Raw genomic sequence first — 22,837 nt, 5'->3', positions numbered from 1 at the left:
ACTCCAGTAAAAATATAATTATGTGCTACTTGTGATCTGTATCAACATGCATGCCAGTAGAGCTGAGGCTAAAATACACGAGGCACAGAGTGAATTTGGGTGTATATTGTCAGAGCAATTCCTACTATTCTCACTCATGGCCAGACCCTACTTCTGCAGGAGATGGCAAAACCTGCAAGGCTTTCATGACTTGGATCATCCAAATATCAAATTAACTTTTTACATTACCAACTAAATCAAATGAACACCCAACTTAAAAGCTTTTATAGAAAACCAAAACCAAGGCAGACAAACATAAAGAAGTGTGTCAACCAATGTTCAAGATAGAAATCTTAGAAACTAAATAATAGGTATCAAACATGATAAACGGGGGAACATAATTAGAGCATGAAAAATGAAGCTAAGTGGTCCGGACTATCATGAAAATAACAATTTCAACGTTATTTCAACCGTATCAAATTTAAGCTGTGGTTGCACCTTGGGCAGCAAGCCTCTTCCTGGCTTCTTCAATGATGGACAGTTTGATTCCCTTACCCTTGGGAAGGGATACCCACGGCTTCGTCCCCTTGCCAATGGTATACACATTGCTCAAACGAGTTGCGAATTCATGACCCGTGGCATCCTGGACGTGAATTGTCTCGAAGCTTCCCTTCTGCTTCTCTCTGCTCTTTATTACACCAACACGGCCCCTGTTCCTTCCACCAGTCACCATGACCACATTCCCCACATCAAACTTGATGAAGTCAGCAATCTTGTTGCTCTCCAAGTCAAGCTTGATGGTGTCATTGGCCTTGATGATAGGGTCTGGGTAGCGGATGGTTCGCCCATCATAGGTGTTCAGATATGGGATGCCTTTTTGCCCAAACTGCACAGACCTGACTTTGCAGAGCTTAAACTGCAGAGTAGATGCTTTCAGATCAGAATAAACCTAACAGGAAACGTTTGACCCCATCTTCACCCCCAAAAATAAATTGAACAAATAAGTACAAACATGTTGATCGTCCCCAAAAGACTGGTTATTATTTCACATAAACCATGTGATCTCCGAAAATATCTGAAACAAATACCTGATATCCTTTACCTACGCAAAGTTAAATGCTGTACAGTTATAAACAATTTTGGGAAGCAAAATGGTTGGGCAGATGATGTTTCACACATTACTTTCATCTATTACATACAACAGTATGATATTTATTCCCACTGAATCATGCAACTTCCATTTGTTGTTATATCTGTTATAGATCTAGATTAATTTCCTCAGCAGCAAATGATAATCTCGAGAATTTATTTGAGTGACTGAAGAAAATAACCTTTGCCTCATCATCTCTGACGGAGTGCAGACGGAAACGGCCCTTAGTGTCATAGAGGAGGCGGAAATTCTCATTGGTTTTAGGGATTGAAACAACATCTGCCAGAGAAAGGCAGAATGTAAGAAAAATAATTACATTCCTGAATAACATCAGAGAAGATAATTCTAAAAACAAAAAAATATCGAACAACTAAAGTTGGAATGAAACAATGATAACCCTCAATACCACATTGTGAATCAAGCCACTTTTTCCCCCTTTTCTGAACATAAATTCAGCCACTCACCAATCAGATTGGTCAAGTCATGGTAAATTTGCATGATACCTTTTGGTCTCCCAAGAGTGGCGCAACACATAGTACACACGAGACTGAAGACCCAAATAAAATGCTATTGCAAAATGTGTTTATATGTATAAATATATTTTGAACATTCTCTTACACGGCATCTACCAATTAGTAACTGCATGCTGTAGATGCCTTTAGCCTAGTGGTAATAGCATCTACTGATAAATATAGCTACAAATCTCAAGAGAATATGAACATAGGCATTTACATCATCCCAACTTCTGGGCTTGTGACCATTCCCCCCATGAAAAATTAATTTTCAATAAGTACATGAAAAATTAACGTGCTAAATTGATAGAAAAATGAATGTAATAGTTCAGATAAGGTTATGATGGGCATACCCATGAAACCTGCAGGATATGTCTTATCTGTCCTAACCTTGCCATCAACCTGAACATGTCGTTGCATCAATATGGAAATGACCTCACGGTATGTGAGAGCATATTTCAAACGGTTACGCAAGATAAGGATCAAAGGCAGGCATTCCCTGGATTTGTGAGGTCCAGATGAAGGCTTTGGAGCCTAGAAAAGAAAGAATATAATGATTAAAAAAGACCAACGCCAAATATATGCAAATGAGAGAGAAGACAAAAGGGAAAAAATCAGTCGAGGGGAAACCAGGTACAAAGTTTTACTTACAAATGCACCACCAAGTTTGTCCAGCATCCAATGCTTAGGAGCATTGAGCCTCTTCAAATGCTTCTTCAACCCTCTAGCCTGTTATAGACACACACACACACGGAGAAAAATGGATTGAGTTAGACAACCAAATAAATACAGCATATTTCAGCAAGGCAATCCACCCAATATGCTTACATGTCTCACTACAAGGCCACACTATTTTTTCTGAATTTATGGTTGGGCAACACACACAGCCATATAGGCAAATAACGATACCCGCTTACAAGACAATCATATATCAAATGCTAAATTATTTGTCTATGCTTTCTCCCAGACCCAATGAGTTAGATGACTTCTAAAGATTAAGTATTATAAAACAGATAAATCCCCAGGTAAAGGAAAAGTAATTCTATTATCAAATGCGTTCACAATCAACATTAAACAATTTTTATTTGTTCCCATAGAAATAACTTGAGGGCTGCAATTAGTGAGTTGTGGAAATTAAGTGATTTTGTCTGGAGATTTATATAGTTGATGAATTTCACCTATCAAAAAAAGAAAGATAGTTGATAAAATTTAAACTTCTGGCTGTAGACAGGTTCCAATGTTTCAATAATGGTGTTTGGGACATTTTATAACGTACTCTATTGTCACCAAACTTAATAATAAATCTTTTGAAATTTCGCAAACAGGGAGAAAGTTCACATTTTAGCCACAACACTGCCCATTTGTGGTTTGAACTTTTGAGATTTACATATTCCGCAAACATTAAGTTTGGATCAACTAAAATTAGGGACGGAGGGTCAAGATGTAATATATCCATCAAAAAATAAGAACCTATAAAGAAAAATGAACTTTTATCTTTAATCAATCCAATTGAATATAGCAGAAACAAATCTTTCTTAGATTCAATGCACATGACCCAGCAGGTGCTACTTGCGCAACAAAGTTTTCCAAGTACATGCCAGTGCCTGATTTTATTGTAACTAGCACAAAAACAGGGTATCCCATATGAAGTTATTGAGACCGAAGGATAAAAAAAAAAGGGATAACGTGGCCATTTCGAATTGCCACAAACCACAAACTACAGCAACAAGAAGAAGACGAATAAGAAGAAGAAGAGTGATTTGCAAACCATTTTGTGGGGAAAGTAGTAGCAAATCCGCCGCCTCCACTGCTCTCTCTCTCTCTATTCTCTCCGTCACTGAAAAGCCAACCTTGGAATAAGAAAGAGGCGTAGCAGCATATAAGCGCTATTGTGACTTGTGAGGAAACCCTAACCTAATGGAAAGTGTTTGGATCAAAGCGTTCGAGTTGGGCTTACCCAAGCAGGCCCACTCAATGTGGTATCCAGTGGACTTGCATCTGTGTACTGTACGTGTGAATGAAAATGCTCTCGAATTTAATATAATAAAGGGACTTTTATAAAATTTATTGCTTTTTTATGGGTTGTTAAAGGAAGAAAAAGGGTAAAAATTAAAATTAGTCGTTTATTAAAAAATATTTTTGAATTATTTAAATTTTTTTTTAATGATGTTCATAATTTCTTTATATTTTTTTTGTGTAAATATTTTTATATTATTAAATATTTCTTATATCATTAAATATTTATATATATATATATATATATATATATCTATGTATATATTTTAATAAGGTGGTCATAGTGATATTTTCATGTTCTAAAAGGAAAAGAGTATATGAAAAAAGAACTAGGAATCACATTTTTCATCTACAAACCATCGCTTGTTGTTTGCTCCACGCTCTAAATTTTTATGAGTTTTAATTTTCACCCTCAACTATCATATTTTATAACTTGTGCACGACTTGATTACCATTTGACTATTAAGATTATTATGTATTGATCAAATTTTCGTTCTGTCTTAATGATAAGAATCATACCATTTTAACCGAGGGCACAAATTAAGAAATATAAATAATTTAGGTTGTAAACTGAAATATCAGTAGTTTAGGGTGCAAAATGAAAATATATGATAATTTGGGATTGAAAAAATGTCTACTTTTGCCAAAAATGATCGGCTATGTGAGAATAAGAAAAATCGTCTAAATGATGGATCGCTTTCCATTCTAGAAACATAAACCAAAAAGTTCCTCTTCTCCAATTCTCTTTTAGTATCTATCTATTCATAAGTTTTTCTATTATTATTTTTAATCATTCCTTTCCACCGGCTCGATTTTGGCTAGATCATTCCAAAGACCGACCACCTATGTGCGCCTCACCACGCAACCGCCTAGCCACCAATCTACTGAGATGAAGTGGAACCTTGGCTAAAATCTTAGCGCATGATCCTTACACGTGGCTTGTTTCCTGCATGACTACCACGCATCGTCACGCCAAAATGCGTCCGACGGCTACACGTGTCATATCAGTAGTTTCTTCACCTCAAGATCTTTTAGATTTTACCCACCCTATCTCACAATCACTAGAACATGGTTTCCACATGCCGTCATAAGCGAACTCGATGAGCCGCAATCCAAGCCATTTGGTGTCGATTTTCTTATTATGTTTCCAATTTCCCTAACCATTAATCTTGAGATAGGACCATTAATCTTGAGATAGGAAATATGAGTCTTTTCAAAAAATATTTCAGGACAATAAATTGTAGTGCACTTTTAACATCCACCGACTCTAGTGGTGGTATCACAGCTGCAGCTGTGCGAACTGTAAAAGCAGTCATTTAAGATGGTGTCCTCTTTGCAGGGTATGGGTGGGGACAAAGTTTTTTGTCCCAAAACCCGATCTTTTTTTCACGTTTGCACTATAGTTGTTGTAATGGGTGCTTGTTGGAGAACACTACCCCCTCTTCATGTATTTTGTTTTTCTTATGTTAATGATATATATATATATATATGCTTGATTCAAAAAGAAAAAAGAAAAATCAACTAGTTGAGTAGGAAACCATCTTTTCTTTAAAACATTAAAACTCAAGAAAAAGTGTTACAGATATAAATAAATTATATAAAAATAACCTACAAACTAACATGACTTCATGTGATCCGTTAAATATACTTTACAGTAAAAGTAATTTTACAATCTCACATACCGTATTAAGTCACATCAATTTGTGGGTTTATTTTTTTATAATCCCTTTATAGTTAAAGTATTTCTCAAAGCCAAAATATACTCCTCCAAAGAACTATAAGAGGGATGTCTAGGGAATGTTTGACATTTGGAATATTTCAAAATTTTATAAATAGTAGTTAAATAATTTGAATGAAAATATTTTATTAGGTTTTGAAAAATGAGTAAGGAAAAATTGAATAAAAATATTAAAAAATTTAAACATTTGAATATTAATTTTATGTTTGAGTGATAAATGGATAATGATTAGATGAAAATTTTGAAATTAAAAAAATGTTTTGTATTTGAGTGATGTATGCATTGTCTGAAAATGAAATTATGAGAAGTTTTGAAAACAGAACCGCTTCGAGTCGGTGTCACCCGTAAGGGAAGAAAATCGGAGACCAATAAGAAGTTGCCACGTAAGAAGTTGAGGAAGACACGTATAGAGATTGCGCTGCAGGGGATCTTTCCCCCGACTCCCCCTTTCGCTGCACTCTCTCTCTCTCCCAATGAGTTTGTTCTACAGAAATCTCTCTCTCTCTCTCTCTCTCTCTCTCTCTCTCTCTCTCTCTCTCTCTCTCTCTCCATAACTCTCCTTCACGAGTCTCTCCTTCCTCCTTCACGTAAACTCTAACCCAAACCCATCAAAATGAACCCGAAATCATCCCTCTCACCATCCCTCTTCCTACGTCGGGTCTGGGTCGAGGAAATGCCGAACTGATCTGGGCATGATCAGCTTGTTCTTGGTTGATCTCTCTTACACGGTGGCTATGGCTGAGTATGGATGGCTGAGGTGCTCCCAATGGAACTAAATCCTATGTTTCGGTGCTTAAAAACAGAGTGTAGATTTTCTTGTGCAGTTAGCTTAAGGGTGATGGGTGGTTGTTGGCGTGGAGGGACAGTGGTTGGTTTCAGAAATTGAGGATATGGGTTCTACGGCCTAGAGGTGACGGGCAGGAGCATGGTGTTGAAGGTCAGCATTGATGCCTACGGGGTGCTACGGCTGGACTCAAAGGAGAAGTTTGTTGTAAAAGTTGGAGATGCAGTGGGCATGCATGCTTGGGTTGCTGGACAGATAGTTTCGTGGTGAGGAAAGGGCTGGCTGAGAAATAAAACAGAGAGCTAGAATTAGATACTGCTTGGTTGTTCTGTGTTAAACACAAAGCAGCAATGTGCAAGAATAAAGACCCGTAAAGGAGAAAAACCAGGAGGAGATATGAGAGAGAAAATGGAGTAAACCTAGAGTGTGAGGACCTGGACATGAAGCATAAAAGCATATAACTGGAATCATTCTGAGATCGACAATGGCTATCAAAGAGGACGAAGAGATGATGACCGCAACCCAGAAAATCCTTCGCCCACGACGACGACCGAAGACAAGAATTCTCAGGGGCTCTCGCAAGGACGACAGAAGTTTTGGCATGAGAAAGATGGTTTTCAGCTTAGATTTTTCACTTTTCGCACAACAACGAACCACAATCTTCATCATGATGAAATCTGTGTAATCTAGAATGAAAAATCTGTGTTTTTGTTTGCATTGGTTTTTACTTTTATTTTTTGAATGTTTAATCTATTTAGGTCTAAATCAATTGCAGAATAGCATCTTCTTGAGTTTAACAAGGTTTGATGAAAAAAATCTGAGATTTTCTGGGTTGTTTTTGAATGGTTTTCGTGAAGGAGAGAGAGTGATAGAGCAGAGAAAGAGGAGGGAATAGATACCCTGTGCTGGAGAGGAGGTAAAGTCTTCATCAACATCTTACGTGGCACGTTGCCATTGGTTTCCGATTTTCACCGCTTATAGGAGCCACCGGTTATAAGTTATTTTCTTTTGAAAATGTTAAGAATTCTGGAAATTTTGAAAAGATTTTCTTAAAATTTTATGAAATTATTGAGAAAACTTTTATAGGTTCTTATAAAAGTGGTAAGTCCTATTAAATTACTTTTCTATTTAGAAACTTTTTTAGATATGTTATTATTGGGGCTTGAAAGGTGACATAGCCCAATAATAATATGTTTAGGGAGAAAGTTTGCGAGTTGCATGACGTATTTGTATCGTATCAAGTAATGGACATTCTACTATATGAATTAACTTGAATTTGACCCGTTAAATTTAACGAGTCAAATCTTCAAACCTTAACCGACCCATTTAAATAACGGGTTATATCATGTTGCCGGCCTGTTTTGAACCATTTAATAATTAATTAGAAATAGTTGAATACGACACAACTCATTTCAACCCATTTTATTTAAATGAGTTGAACTAACACACATAATCAATTTGACCTAATTAATATAATTTTACATAAAAGTTAAAATTCATATTTATTAATAACTACAATATCTAAAAAAACAAGAAAACTACCAACTAACAAAAAATATCAATATTTTTCAAATTTTAAGCTATAATAAACCAATATTATAAACAATATAATAATAAATATAAGCATATGTTCATAATTGCAATCCTAGTAATAAAAACATAATCATATTGAGAAATACTAATATTACAACCCAACAATAATAAAATTGTAGTGTTCAAACGTGAAAACAAACTTCTTACCACTACAAAGTTCTCTCTATCGTCTTTCTAGAGAAGTTTGAAATGAAGTAAAATGGTTATTCCTTATTCCATTTGGGTGAGGGAGAGTTGCGATCGTCAGTCACTACGGCTGACTGTGGTGGTAGGTTGGATGAACTAGAAGATAAGTGAGACAATTTACAGTTGATGAAAGAAGAGCATTCGATCATCCAGGTGGATGAAGGTATTTCGGATGAGGTGAAACAAAAGGGTGATAGGAGCTTGGTAGGAAAGATGTTAACTGAAAAGAAAATTGGAAAGGAGATTATTGAATCTACTATGGCAAAGGTATAGAGAGTAAGCAAGCAAACATCATTTCAGGAGATGAGAAGAAATATTGTTGTGATTACCTTTGCAAACCAAGCTGATAAACAGAGAGTATGAGACGGGAAACCACAGTTGTTTGATAGCAATTTATTTATCCTTAACCTATTTGATGGTTTTACTCAACTACAAAAGACGAGTTTTGAGCGGGAGATCTTTTGGGTTAAAATGTACAACTTATTATTGGCTTGTATGACGCAAGACTATAAGTAACAGATTGGTTGTACCATTGGTAGGGTGACAAATGTGGACGTTCAAGAGGATGTATGTAGTTGGAAAAATTTTCTTGGGGTTCAGATTGTCCAGAATTTGACAAGGGCAATTGCAAGAGGTAGAACAATTATATATAGTGTAAGGACATCGATAGTGAGTTCCTCTAAAGTATGAAAAGTTGCCACGTATCTGTTTTGCATGTGGTAGATTCATCCATAGACCTCGAGGTTGTATAGGTAGTAGAAAACAAATGCAGGGATAGTCCAAGATGAGATATGAAAATTGTTTTGTGGTGGACCCAATAGGAAGAGGGAGGCTTAGCACTTTTATGGAAAGAAGAGTTAAGGTAAAACTTTATATTAGATGGTTGTTAACATATTTCTATGGACAACCAAATGTTAATAAAAGGAAGGAGGCTTAGTGTTTGTTGTCCTCTTTCAAACCTGCCATTCCTCATGACTGGTGTGTAATGAGAGATTTTAATGAGATAGTCTTAAATGATGGAAAGGACGAAGGAGGCCGAGAAAGGAAAATTTGATGTCAAATTTCATAGGAGCTTTGGAGGAAGGTGATTTATATGGTATTGGATGGAGGGGGATAAACTCACTTGGAGCAACAAACATGGTGATCAAAGTTTCACTAAAAAACGTCTGAACAGGGTAATGGCTACTATACAGTGGTATGGTATATACAAAGAAAAAATTTTGGAGGTTTTGACTGCTAGAAGTTCTTACCACAGACCTATTAAGTTATATTTGAGTATCTTTAGGCAAAGAGTAATACACGGGAAGAAAGGTTCCAAATATGAAGCAAGTTGGGCACTTGAAGATGAGTGTGAGAGAGTACTTGGAGAAATATCAATATGTTGGATCTAGTCTCTAAAGTGCAAGATCTTCTAAGCTGTTGCAATGATGCTTTGACTAGGTGGAGTAGGAAGTCTAAAAAGGATAGGGAAAAAGAAATCAAATATATAACAACAAGTATCCATAAGTTGCAAATAGAAGAAGGAAGCCATAACATTGAGGAGATTGAAAGGATCCAAGGGGAGCTGGGCCAACTATTGGAGAAGGAAGATTTAAAATAGAGACAGAGGACAAAGAAGAGTTGGTAACGGCATGGAAATAGAAACACCAAGTATTTTCATGCATGTGCCAACTAGAGGAGGAGAAAAAAATTTAAATGTGTTTTTTAAATGCTCCAGTAAAATGCATCACTTTCTGACATGTTTTAGAGGGCTACACAACAAAGGAGTTGAAATGACATATTTGTAATATATCAAATATGTAGTAGGTATAAACCAAAAGTCAAAAAATGAAATAATTTCTTATGAATAAACAAAACTGTTGGAGACTGAGAAAGAGAAAGTTGTGCGACATAAAGTTTTTGGGCTCACCGTGATAGAAGGCAGATATGCCAAGGATGGTGGCTTGCGTAAGATTGATGGTGAAGGTGCTCTTCTGTAAAACAAAGGAGATGTTAGGTTTTTGTTAGACTGAGACATGGTGGAGCAATGACATCTCGGCGAGAGCTTACCCGAAAATCAAAAGAACATAGAAAGAAAGAGAGAGCAAGTTGCTGAAGCTTATTGCTAGAGAAAAAGAATATCGAGTACGGACAAATTTGGATGGTCGTACAGACAACAATGGCATTAGAGTAAGCAAATGATTTTCTGTAGCTTGGCGTAGGAGATTTGAGGAGTAAGAAATTGTTTTGTGTTGTTTAAACTAACATAAACAAAAAAAGAAAAATTATATAGATTACTAAAAATATAAGTGTAGCAAAATTTACTGAGTGGAAATTTGGTTGATGCTATAGAATAGAAAGAGAAAATAAGGATATAGGGTATTTGCTGCTCTGCTGAAATCCCTTAGAATATGGAATATAAATTGAATCATTTGGCTTTTACGTTGTAATGTCTCAAAATCAAAGTGTCTGAGTAATTGAAATGGAAACCATGACTGAAAATATGAAGTTTTTTAAGGAAATAAATTAACAATTAAAATTAATAATAATAAAGATACTATTAATTTAAAATAATTTAAAAATCCTTAATTTAAAATCATGGCCATTACACAAGTCCATCCGAAAATTTTACTGATTTCAACCATTCATAAAAACTTCTCCAGGCTTCCCCCATCAAAGTATAATAGGTATGTCTTATTAAAGAATAAGTACCACGGTCATTCTTTATGCCAAGTCTCATCAAATTCTTTCGAGTTTTGATAGTATCTTTTGTTTTACCCTCAATATTCATAACCGTTCCTAAAACATTATTAAAACTATGCTTCTTAGTGTGCATAATGCTCAAGTTGTGTCTAGAATTAAGGTTTTCTAATATTATACTTAAAAAATATACTTTTCTTTGTGCAATTCAACTCTTGGGGTGAACACTTTATTTTTTGCAATTCTTTGTCAAATGGTACTGAATATAATTTCGTGAGTTGCTCTATTATATCACATCCAGATAACTCCCTAAGACCATATCATAGTCTTTCATACCATCAAACAAATCAAAATTTAGTCACCAACTATCATCTGTTAGTAAGAATCGACAATGATACATATAACAAAATTTTCAACCATATGTCAACCACTCTAAACCCGTCTCCATATTACATACTGGATATGCAATTTTCCTTTTGTATTCCATCTAGAGAGGTTTGCATATGTAGGGAAGTCGTTAATAATCCATAATAAAGCTATATGTAAACGAATGATTGGTTATGCAAGATATCGTATGTGATAAAACCTACTTTTTATAAATGTTTTAACTCATCAATCAAGGGTCTCAAATATATATATATATATATAGCCCTGCTACCTTCCATGTGTGAACGATATCTCCAAACCCAAAGAGACCAAGTCAAGATAGCTGGAATAAGACCAAGTAAATGGCCTTTTTGTGCCGACTTCGCTGCCCGACAGAACCAAAGTTCCACCTTATCTTTCCACGGTCTTTTAGGATCAAATGGAAAACCCATAGTAACAGATGCTCTATGCCAGATTTCTATAACAACTGAGCCCATGGCGAGGACATGATCCTGATCCTCTAAGCTTCCTTGTTCACAACATTCACACCTAGACACCAATGGAATACTCAGTCGTCTCACCCGATCATCCTCATGAAGATAAACGTTCATAACTTTCCACATACTCATCGAATATTTTTGCAGCATGCCAAAGCCAATCAGACCAAGCTACTTTCGGGAATTTTACTCTAACACATGTCCAAAGAATTTTTTTTTTTTTTTTGGTTGCAAATAATGGTCGTAAAAAGCCTTACCTATTGTAGTGGGTGTGTTGATTATTTTTTTTAAAGTATGGATAGACGTTGTTTCTATAAAACCACCTCATCAACTATCTATTTTATTATTACTAAATTAAATCAGTCATATAAATCCAGTTATCCACTCTCCATTGCGTTATTGTTAGATGAAAATTAAATAATACATGTAATTAAAATATTAGTTTTTATTTAATTTTAGATTTATTAAATAAAAAATAATATATTTATATTTATTTGACTTATATTTCTTTAAAATCAGTAGCTTTTTGTTTTTCCAATAAGTGTCTTCTTTGTTTGAGCAATGTAGGTTTTTAATTAGTTTTCCAATTAACCAATGGATTCATAAATGCTATTGAATATTAAAAAAAGTTAAAAATGCCTATTCATCGTAACTCTTGAAGATGATGATTCTCTTGACATTACGTGGAAATAGTTTTAACTCACTCTTTTTATTCTAGCAAGATTTGTGAAATTTACCACTAATATAGAAATAAAATAGAGCCACAAATAAAAGATCAAGTTGTTCAACTAGAATTTTAGAGACCCAAATGTTAAAATTGAAAAGTAGAGTCTCGTAATTTTTCTTTTAACTCTTTTTTTTTTTTTCTTGGTATTCCCAACTAATACATTTTGCAGATTTGGAACCAATATAATTATAAAGAAAAAATCTATTCATTGTTATTTTTCTCATCATCCTCTTATCATTCCATGATAAGCTTACAAGTAAAATATAATAAATATTTTTCTATTATCTAATGACAGATGATGATAAGAAAATAGATGATGAGTAGCATTACTCAATTATAAATGATGTTAGATTTTAGAGGAAACTGAAGAGCCTATAATGTTAAACTTGATGGCTAGTTTTACTTTTGCTTGATATATAGAAGGATTTTGGTCCCTATATCAAATTAAGAAAACTTTGGGAAATAATTTATGATCATTAACATAAAAACGAACGAGGGTAAGGAGAAAAAAGGTCATGGTTCTTAACCAAATTTAGAAGTCTCGGCTTAGGAGATGCTTAAGGATTAATGAGATTATATGAGAAATTTATAAATATTAGTGAAATAGTTTGAGTTATGATTTTTATTGGATTTTGAAAAAAAAAAAAAGAGAACAAGTTGAATAAAAATATTATAAAATTAAATCTTGTTAGAATATAATTTTTAATATTATATTTATTTTGAAATTAAAAAAACTTGATTTTTTTTTGTTTTGTTTGGAAAAATTGTAATGATTATATGAAAAAGTTAAATATTTAAACTTAAAAAGTATTTATGTTTGAGTGATGTTTGAGAATGAGATGAGATGAGATGAGTCCTCTTCCTAACAACCCTTTAGTCTTACTCATTGCTTAAGGGCTCGTTTGGATGTTAGAAGCATCTGATTGCAGTTCAATTTTAGATTTCATCCAATATTCAAACATATGTAAGTCTTCATTGAGACCATTTCAACTTGAGACTTCGTGGGACCCACGACGTTTTTCTCTCTATTTCACCAGTAACATTTTTTTGTTCCGACTTTCTCTTTCTATTTCTCTTTTCCCTCAAAAAGTAAAAAGTTAAAAAGACAAAAACCATCTGCTTCCCCAATTACAAACTCACGATGCGTTTCAAGTGACTGAGAGCCTGCTCGAACTGGAGACAAATGTCTCCGGCATTGAATCGAGTGAGACTCAATTTGTTGGCAACTCAAAATTTTTTTTCTTTCGCATTATATATATATATATATATATATATATATATATATATATATTTACCGCTAATTAGAAAATATATAAATAAATAATAGAATAAAATGTGGGCACGATACTGTTGTAATTTTATTAATGATTATTTTATTCTGTTTTTATAAATTTGGAGTAAAAATTTTTTGTTTTTATAGCGCTAGGAATATTTTGTTTTTATTTTGTTGTAATTTGTTTACATGCATTGAGGAAATTTATGTTTTATTTATGTTATTTATTAATAAAAAATTTAATAAATTAATTATTCAATCATTACAATAACATTCTAATAAGTCCAATATTTGAAACAATATTGAAGTCTAAATGATAAGTAATTAATGAGAAAATAATTAAAACCTTCAGACATTATATCTACCATGCAAACAAGTGCCAAATGAAAGCGAAGTGGTCATTAACCAGCTTGTGGGGACCTAGAATTCTATACAACATATAATTTTTGCTATTGATTGTGATTAATTGGTATATCCGATTCAACCATTATTGTTTAGGCTGCCAAAGTCGGCCCTATATTATTATTATTCAATAAAATGTATTCCTATAAAGCCACATAATAATTATTCATGGAGTTGGGTCCAATATAGGCATGGCCCTCAATCGAAGCCTTAATGCACACGACGTCCCAATACCCTTAGCGGATACTCATCCTAGGAAAAGTATAGTTGCACGTACAATTATGTACTAATCTGTATACTAATGTGATGTGATTGGTCAGAAAATAGATTTTATTGAAAACAATGTTAATTTAAATTTTAAGTACGAATAAATCAGTGTTGGTACACAGATTAGTACGCGACTATGTTTGTATGTAGCAAAACTTCTTATCCTAAGAGGTCAGTTGGCCGTCCTAGTTATTAGGAGAGATAAATCCTTTATAATAGATATCTACAATATGACGATAAGAGTAATTTAAGGATAAGCCTCATGGCTAAGTACAACGTGAATCTCATATATTTATAACAATAATCTTATGGGTTTTTACATATTTTCATGTCTATATATATAGGTAATAGGTAATTCTCAATCTCTCGGATTACACTCTTGAATTATAATCTATTATTTGTTATTGAATTAGGTATCATAGTTGTCATAGGCACCTTGTGCCACCCACATAAAAGATTACAGGTTTATAATCACGTTAGGTGGTGGGACACGTCATTTACAATCCAAGTTAAACTTATTAAAAATTAAACTTATTAAAATGGAAAATTGTCTATTTATTATAATTAAATGTGGATAATGACATTTGAGTTTGAAGTTAACGTTTCTATTGATATGTTTCATGGTTTGTCTCTTTCCTTTCCCTGAAGATAATCGATCAGGTATATGAACTTGGTTTCATGCATTCAACAAACAAGATTTCCTATGCTTTTTTCAGTATATATTATCCTTTTCAATGGAAAGCCTAGACATTCATGTACCACATCGCTTTTATCATTCATGAAATTTACAAGAAGATTAATACCATGCAGCCACTTACGAGAGGATATATTTTGGAATAAATCTTTTGGGTTTAACACATGTCGATTAATAATCAAGGGAGAACTCCATCCTAAATCTATTAAGGAATACTATTTATCATCCCCACACTATACATTGATATGTGATTTATTATTTTTATACTTCTATTTAAACACATATTTATACATACATACATACATATATATATATATATATATATATATCTTTCAGTCTAACATATTATAAGGAGTGTGGAGTGTGTCTTCTCCAAATTTGCAAGTACAAAGGGATAAAATTAATTAAATAAAAGACTCATTATTAGCATGGTAGTCGTCCGTAATATTGCCTTGACTTGACATGGATTTTCATAACCAAAGGTGCACTTCAAATTGGTTTCTTATTTTTCATTGAGTTATTATATTTTCAAGCCGGTATATAATATCACTTCAATGACAAGATTTAATTTGGAAGATTTTTATTTTAAAATTTATCTTACAACCATTTAGAGTTCCATTAGTACATTACTGGATTGGTCCGGACTTCATTACTGCTGATACTCTTTACGGATAAATGTCCAAGAGACAACATTCTGCCTAAATAATGACTCAACCTTATCTTTCATAGAAAGAGAGGACTCAACATGTATGGACAAATTGTCTAAGAAACAAACTCCGTTTTTTATTTTATTTTTTTATTTTAACTATATATGCAATAAAGAAAACAAAATTAAACAAGAACGAAAAAGGACGGATTATAATTTGGATCAATTCCGGTAGATGTCAAAATCTATGATAGTAGTGAAAGCTACAAGTTTTTCTCATTTCAACCACAAAAGTCAGATCTGAGAGATCTGGTGGTGACGATTCTGGTGATCCGACGTGTGTGGTGAGAAAAGTTGTTGAAAGGGGTGGCTCGTAGGACCACTTTCAGTGATTTTCACAAAATTGCCACTAACCTCTAAATGATTAGTAGCCTGAGAGTCTTCTTATGCAAACGTGTCTCTCGAGATTTGTCAGAAAATTGTAGATCTTTTCGACAAGAAAAAAAAATAAACTAAGAAAATAGGGAATAAGAAGGAGGATGAGGAGAAAGGAGAGATTCGAGAATGAGAGTAAGAAGGAGGAGGAAGCCCCCCCCAGCTAAAATGGGACTTGGAGGCTTGTTTTTTTGGCGAGAGAGAGAGAGAGAGAGAGAGAGAGAGAGAGAGAGAGAGAGAGAGAGAGAGAGAGAGAGAGAGAGAGAGAGAGAGAGAGAATATAATCATGTAATTTGTACATTATAAAGACTCACAAATCTGGTTTCCCTTTAAAAAAAAAAAGCATAAGAGAGTACATTTTGAAAAAGAGAAACCTTGAACAATGTTAGAATGGGATAACCTACTGTCAAAGAGAAAACAAATCAAACAAAAGAATTTCGACTTCCCAATTCTTGCTTTACTAAGTTGAATTGTAGGACTAAGGAAGGTCCTACGGAGCAAAAAATGGTTTACCAGAAGTCTATGAACCCACGTATGCTCGAACGACATCCATTATTGGAGCTCGACATATTGGACATTTTCCATTACTCCATTGCAGTTCATGAGCACACTTGAGACAGGTGCACATATGTCCGCATCTGCAAGATATATATATATATATATATATACACATATGAATATTAGATGATGAATATTACTAATACTGACAAAATCCTAAACGAAAAGGATATGATATACCTATACAACAGTGAGTCGACTTGCATTTCATAGCAAATACAACAATTGCCTGTCTTTGGTGCTCCCTCATAGGACCTCTTTCCCTCCCCTCGAACTGTCACAATAATTTCATAGACTATCATTATTGTTTTTTGGCTCTTACATCACTAGGAAAACGAGGGATTTAATCAAAACTAGTATATTTTTAGAGGAATATTGAGCACAAACCTGAATGAACCTCCTGCTTCATGGATTGTTGCATTATCATTTGCATGTCCATACAACTCTTTATTGATTTTCTTAGCTCAGACATCTCTTGATAGAGTTGTTCCATATGGCCTCTCAAATTGTATATGAGGTCCATTTCCTGTAAGTTCGTCAGTATTACTTTATTGCTCTAAAAGGAATAACTTTTTCTTTAGATAACTCATAGGAAAATATAGTAAAACTCACTGTTGAATTACGATCTATGGAGGAAGGGGTTTGCCGAGTATTCTGAGAGTCAGTTTGAGATGACAAATGTTGGGATGGAGATTCAAAATGATCACCAACTTCATTATCCCGATAAGTCCATGCCCATTGTGGAGATGGCGAAGGCACTTGAAGCAGTGATGAGGACTGATCAAAATAACCACCGCCTTCAAGATAATGACCTCTGCTAATGACACTTTCCTCCTCTTCTTCCTCTGACTCATCTCTGTCTTCCTCCGCCACCTCCTCCTCCTCTTCTCCACCCTCTTCTTCTTCATCATCTTCATCTTCTTCTTCGTCTATTTCTTGTTCTTGTTCTTGTTCTTGTTCTTCTTCTTGTTGTTGTTCTTCTTCTTCGTCTTCTTCTCGATGACTGTTGGATGGATTGCGTCGTTGTAAGAAGGACATTAATTGTTCCATTCTCTCTTGGCTGCCATCCTCATCTTCTTCCTCTGCGTGAGTTTGTGTTTCTAAACGAGCTACCATCAATCTGTCAATTCTCTCTCTTAAGTCGCTAGCAAGAAAATTTGATACTGTTCTTCTGCATAGTTAAAATTCAAAATTAAAATTTGTGAAACATGAAAATGTAGTCTATAAGTTGAACTTCTAAATGCAGAGCAGAGAAAAACGGTTTTCTTAATCACAAGGACATCCCTATACATCTTGATCAATGGTACCTAACATGCATCTTTTCCATTTTCCTTTCAAGATAAAGTAGTGGTTGAAAAGATAAAGAAGGAAAACAAGCAAGCTTGTATACCTTTCAAGTAGCTGATGCATATCTCCATTGTCTGTGCTGAGCACCTCCTGGTACCGTGCTTTTCTACAGCTTTCCCAGTAACTTTGTGGCCGAGAGATGTCACCAATCCAGTCATAATCGGTTTCTACATACTCGTGGCTGCTGCCCTCTAGGTCTTCTGCTCTCTCATTCTCATCCCAAAATCTCAAGGGAGTAGTTGGATCTGCACTTTCTTCTAAGTCAATGTTTCTAGCCTCTGAGCTTGTTCCTTGCGATGTCTCCTCTGAATTTCGACTCGATTCTTCATGGACATCTTCCCCTGCGTGTGGCAATGAATTCTGTTCCTCGAGTGGAATATTGTGCTCCTCAGTGATACTAACTTCCTGATTATTAGAGTGGTCGCTAGGCTGAGTAGGGGCCAAAGAATTGTCCAAATCAGCAGCGTTGTTCACTATCTCCTGACGAGGACTTCTTGTATTAGTTACTTGGGTTGTTGCAAGCTGCTCTGTTCCTGTTCTAAATCTGTCCCTACATTTGATTTGGGTTTCGTATCATCATAAGCCAACCAAAGTAATTTTATTCCATTAACGTAATTTAAATACTATCAAGTTTATGTTCTTATTGTTTTTCACATATACACCATAGACAACATGCTTCAAACCCTCAATCAAATATATATTATCCTTAATCAATAATGAACAATGTTCTCAAAAAACTTTCATCAGTTGCATATGTTGATCCAACAATGGAAAAGCAGCATACCTTAGTTGAGTGATGGAAGATCCTTGAAATAGCATTATGATTTCAGATGATGGTGATGGCGAGCAACGTTTATCTTGAATTGCCGCTTCGCGTTGCAGTGCTCGAAGCCGAATCAATGACTGCAAACAAGCATTATATTATGCTGAAGATATGTGTTTCCAAAGGAAAAGCAAGAAATTATTACTGGATTATGTTTATCACAATGAATTTTCGTATAGATAAAGTTAAATGCTTTACTTGAATGCGGCCTCTTTGTGGGAATCCTGAAACTGCTCGACGCTCAACCAATGTGTCTAGTTCCCTATGCCTGTCGCGCTGTAATTGCATGAGCAAATCCTTGAATGCTTGTCGTCCTCTGATCCGAGGTGAAATCATAACCTTATGGAGAACTCTATGCTCCACTTTATCCCATAATGGATGACGCTCATGCTCTGAATGTGGCGATCCATGCAAGCTAGACAGCCCGTGATCATATTCTCCACTGCTCCAAGAAGAATGTAATGGAATCTGTGTTTGATTTGCAGATATCAGTTTCTGAATTATATCCGCAACTTTGACCCCCTCACTCTCTCCTACATCTGAGTTTTGGCCTTGTGTTGAAGAAGATGGGTCACTAGGAGCTGTTCTATCCGACTCCCAATCTGAAAACGGGTCCTGATTACGTGGAACGTCATATCTTTCATCAATAGAGTCTCCTACTTCTCCACTTAATGATGGTTCTATAGATGAACCATTGTCATTACAGATGAAACCGGGAGTCGACCCTGTAGATGAGGCTGAAGAACCTGATTTCGTCCTGTTGGGTTGGTTTAGCCTCTTCTCCCATATCCGAACGAGGGAAGATGCGCCAAGATTCAAGGATCCTACAGAACTATCCGATGAAGCTGGAGAATCGTCCCTCCTAGAACTTGATGTGCTTGATGATATAGCAGTGGGTGAATTCGATAGGGACAAGAGCTCAGCCTCCTCGCTTTGTTTTTCAATTGTTGATACCATTTCTCGTGCTTTTTGGGCAGCCCATCGATCAAGAATTCGCGAACTCCTTAGACTATCATTGTTCTTAAGATTATTACTCATGAATCGAAGGCTTTGGTGATTCTTGGTATCTCCATTGCCGACCCAAGAATCAACATGATTGTTTTGATTCTTCAAGTTCTCGTCGAACTCAGAGCAACCAGAAGAGATTGATATGCAGGAATGGAGATGACCTCTAACCAAGCTCTTGAGGCTTTTTTGGAAAGTGGCATGGGCATTGCTTTCTCTACGTCTGTCATGCCTATTGTGATCCTTTAGAACACAACCAAATGGCGGAGAGGAAGAGACGTCGACTTGGGAGGACGCCATTTTCCTTGGAATCCAGATTCTCAAAATCAATCAAATCCTTTTTAGCACATATAAATCCAAAAGAAGAGATACGAGAAGGAATAGATAGATTGGAAACAAACTCAGGATCACGATCCTTGCCACCGCAAGATCACTCTTTTCAGAATCGGAAAATCCCAAAGAAGCACAAAGAGATAGATAGACAGAGAGAAAGCAGAAATGAGCAGGAGAAGTGGAGAACCAATCGCTCTTGCCCAAAAACAGAGGAGCTGTCCAAGGCAAATATAAAATATAAACCACTAAAGAATAGCTCATACTCAATTGCATATACCTATATTTAGAACTCCATGCAAACGCCCCCACAGAGAGAGAGAGAGAGAGAGAGAGAGAGAGAGAGAGAGAGAGAGAGAGAGAGAGAGAGAGAGAGAGAGAGAGATCGTTGCAAGGATTGAGGCCTAAATTGGAGTTTGACTGTTAGTTTCAACGAAATAAACCAAATTATCAGCCTCAAGAGAAATTTTCGCTGTACACATGGATCTATTATAGTGGGCAATAACAGAGAAGGTCTTGATAATGAAGTAGTGAAAGAGTTTAGGGGAGAGACGTTGGGTATGAGCGGTTGGGTATGTTGTGAATGTGGGGTCACAAGCACAATATATGGTTTGTAGCTAAAAAAAAAAAAAAGAGAGTAATGTTAAATACAGTTTTAGAGTATGCAAATCGCATACACTTTCTTTATAATAAAAAATTAGGGTCCATATTTAAAAAAATAATTTTTTATGTGGATTTTAGATTTACCCATTTTTTCCAAAAGGAGTGTGCCAAACTTACACACTTAAGAATGAAAATATCATTTCTAAAAAAGAAAACGAAAAAAAAGAGGAGTCTAAAAAAAAACAAAAGTGATTACACCCAATTTGAGTACTCAATTGAATGTGTTCTTCTGTATCACCTTAGGGGTCAATCCAATCGGTTTCCAAATTTCTAACTCTTTTTCATTCTTATCCATCCCCCCTTTTCTGGCTCTTAACCTCCTCTGTATTTGCACTTATAGTCACATGAGCAAACTACAATGTTAGTTTCTTTTCCGATATAAATTTAAGGAATAATGGGTCTTAGTTTGTTAAAGACTGACTTGTCACTTATTAAGGCTCCTAATCACACTCCAACCATCAAGCCTATGGACTAAAATTGGAAAAAACTACCAAAACTCTCCTCCAAATACCGACTAATTTACAACTATTTTTTGTGTTTTGTTTGGAAAATTGAGAAAATTGTAATGATTAAATTAAAAAGTTGAAAATTTGAAATTGAAAAGTGTTTGTAGTAGTAGTAGTAAAAAGCCTCAAGAGCTTGGTTAGAGGAGAGTTGAGAATAGTAGTAAAAAGTAGGTAAAAAGTAATAATAAAATAATGAATAGTAATAAAAAGTAGGTAAAAAGTAAGGAATAGTAATAAAAGTATGTGAAAAGTAATAATAAAGTAATGAATAGTATTGATAAGTGTTGAGAAGTGTTGAGGATATCTCAACACCCAAACACACACCAGATGAGATGAGATGAGATGAAAGGTTTTTACTATCCAAACTAGGCTTTAAGGCTCTTAATCACACTTCAACCATCAAGCCTATGGATGAAAATAGGAAAAAACTACAAAAATTCTCCTCAAAGTATCATCTAATTTACAACCACTAACAAACAATTAATTTTGACATATACCCCTTTAAGTTTAAACTACTTGATGAATAAGGAGAAGCACAATTTAGAATGATGAATAGGGAATCAACTAAAGTTTTCTACTTGAACGACAATAGGGATGATGTAAGTTCTACATATTGTGTCTATCTTGTTTTGAAATTTAAAGGAGACTACTTTGGACAGAAAACTATAAAGGATCTTATACTAACAAAAATTATCATATATTTAGGCAAATATATAGGCTTGCCTAACTCTAAAATATTTTCGATTTTTTAATGTCAGAAAAGGGAAAAGGATAAAGGGTTATTATCATAATATTTTCTTTTAAATTCCAATATCTTAATACAGTTGTTCTTGTTAAGAAAGATTTGTAGTTATACTTTTCTTAAGTGTAAAAAAGCATCATTATTTGTTGTAAATTATTAGAGTCATGAATCTAGTTCCATAGGTTTTTTTTTTTTTTTTTTTTTTTTTTTTTTTCAAAGCAGCCACCTCCTTTGTCCATCTCCAAAAGTTCTATGCTAGTTTTCTCTACTTTGCAAACTTCCTCACAGCCATCGGCCATGCTCGATAACATCCAATTAACATTAACGTGCTGTTTGGATATTGAATTGAGCTGAAATAAGTTGAGATAAAAGTTAAAAATTAAATAAAATACTATTAGAATATTATTTTTTAATATTATTATTGTTTTGAGATTTGAAAAAATTGAATTATTTATTATATTTTATATGAAAATTTAAAAAAATTATAAAGATGATATGAAATGAGATGAAATATTTTTGCTATCTAAACTAGAGCTAAAAATATTTGATACTTACAAAATCTGGTAAGGGGGGAGAGGTAGAAGATATATCTTTGAGAGTAAACTACAGGAAATCATATTCCCAAGTTGCATGCAAATAAGCAGAATTTTAGGCCAAAAATTCATAAAACAATGTCAACTAATTATAATTGGCGGAATTTAATATTTTATTTCAAATTACGGTATAGATGTATCAAATAAAAAATTATTGATCTTTTGTTGTAGTATCAGTGTACCAAAATCATCTCAATTCTATCTAGTAGATCATGATAAATTATCTTAATATAATGTAATATAAATTAAAATCATTTTACCTTGTGATCATTTATATAGCAATCGTTCTTGCGAAAAAAGACAAAGAAAAAAAAAATTAATTTTGT

The 22,837-nt window shown here is 34.5% G+C and overlaps 2 protein-coding genes across 2 annotated transcripts; both read right to left on the bottom strand.

Moving 5' to 3' along the window:
• Positions 1 to 241: 241 nt before the first annotated feature.
• On the bottom strand, positions 242 to 3,564 carry LOC122276731 (40S ribosomal protein S4-1). The gene is made up of 5 exons (XM_043086643.1): positions 3,410 to 3,564; positions 2,293 to 2,370; positions 1,995 to 2,175; positions 1,311 to 1,408; positions 242 to 895 (listed from the first exon to the last, which is right to left on the bottom strand). The coding sequence occupies exons 1-5, from the start codon at positions 3,410 to 3,412 to the stop codon at positions 461 to 463; spliced, it is 795 nt and encodes a 264-aa protein (XP_042942577.1). The 5' UTR covers positions 3,413 to 3,564; the 3' UTR covers positions 242 to 460.
• A 12,682-nt stretch (positions 3,565 to 16,246) lies between these two features.
• On the bottom strand, positions 16,247 to 20,264 carry LOC122275655 (putative uncharacterized protein DDB_G0271606). Its single transcript, XM_043084798.1, has 7 exons — positions 18,871 to 20,264; positions 18,634 to 18,752; positions 17,893 to 18,399; positions 17,115 to 17,673; positions 16,890 to 17,028; positions 16,683 to 16,776; positions 16,247 to 16,582 (listed from the first exon to the last, which is right to left on the bottom strand). The coding sequence occupies exons 1-7, from the start codon at positions 19,975 to 19,977 to the stop codon at positions 16,465 to 16,467; spliced, it is 2,643 nt and encodes an 880-aa protein (XP_042940732.1). The 5' UTR covers positions 19,978 to 20,264; the 3' UTR covers positions 16,247 to 16,464.
• Between the last annotated feature and the right edge of the window lie 2,573 nt (positions 20,265 to 22,837).

The sequence above is a fragment of the Carya illinoinensis genome, chromosome 9 (genome assembly GCF_018687715.1).
Source record: "Carya illinoinensis cultivar Pawnee chromosome 9, C.illinoinensisPawnee_v1, whole genome shotgun sequence".
Lineage (NCBI taxonomy): Eukaryota > Viridiplantae > Streptophyta > Magnoliopsida > Fagales > Juglandaceae > Carya > Carya illinoinensis.
The sequence above is the reverse complement of the archived record's forward strand: the minus strand, read 5'-3'. Positions and strand labels throughout refer to the sequence as shown.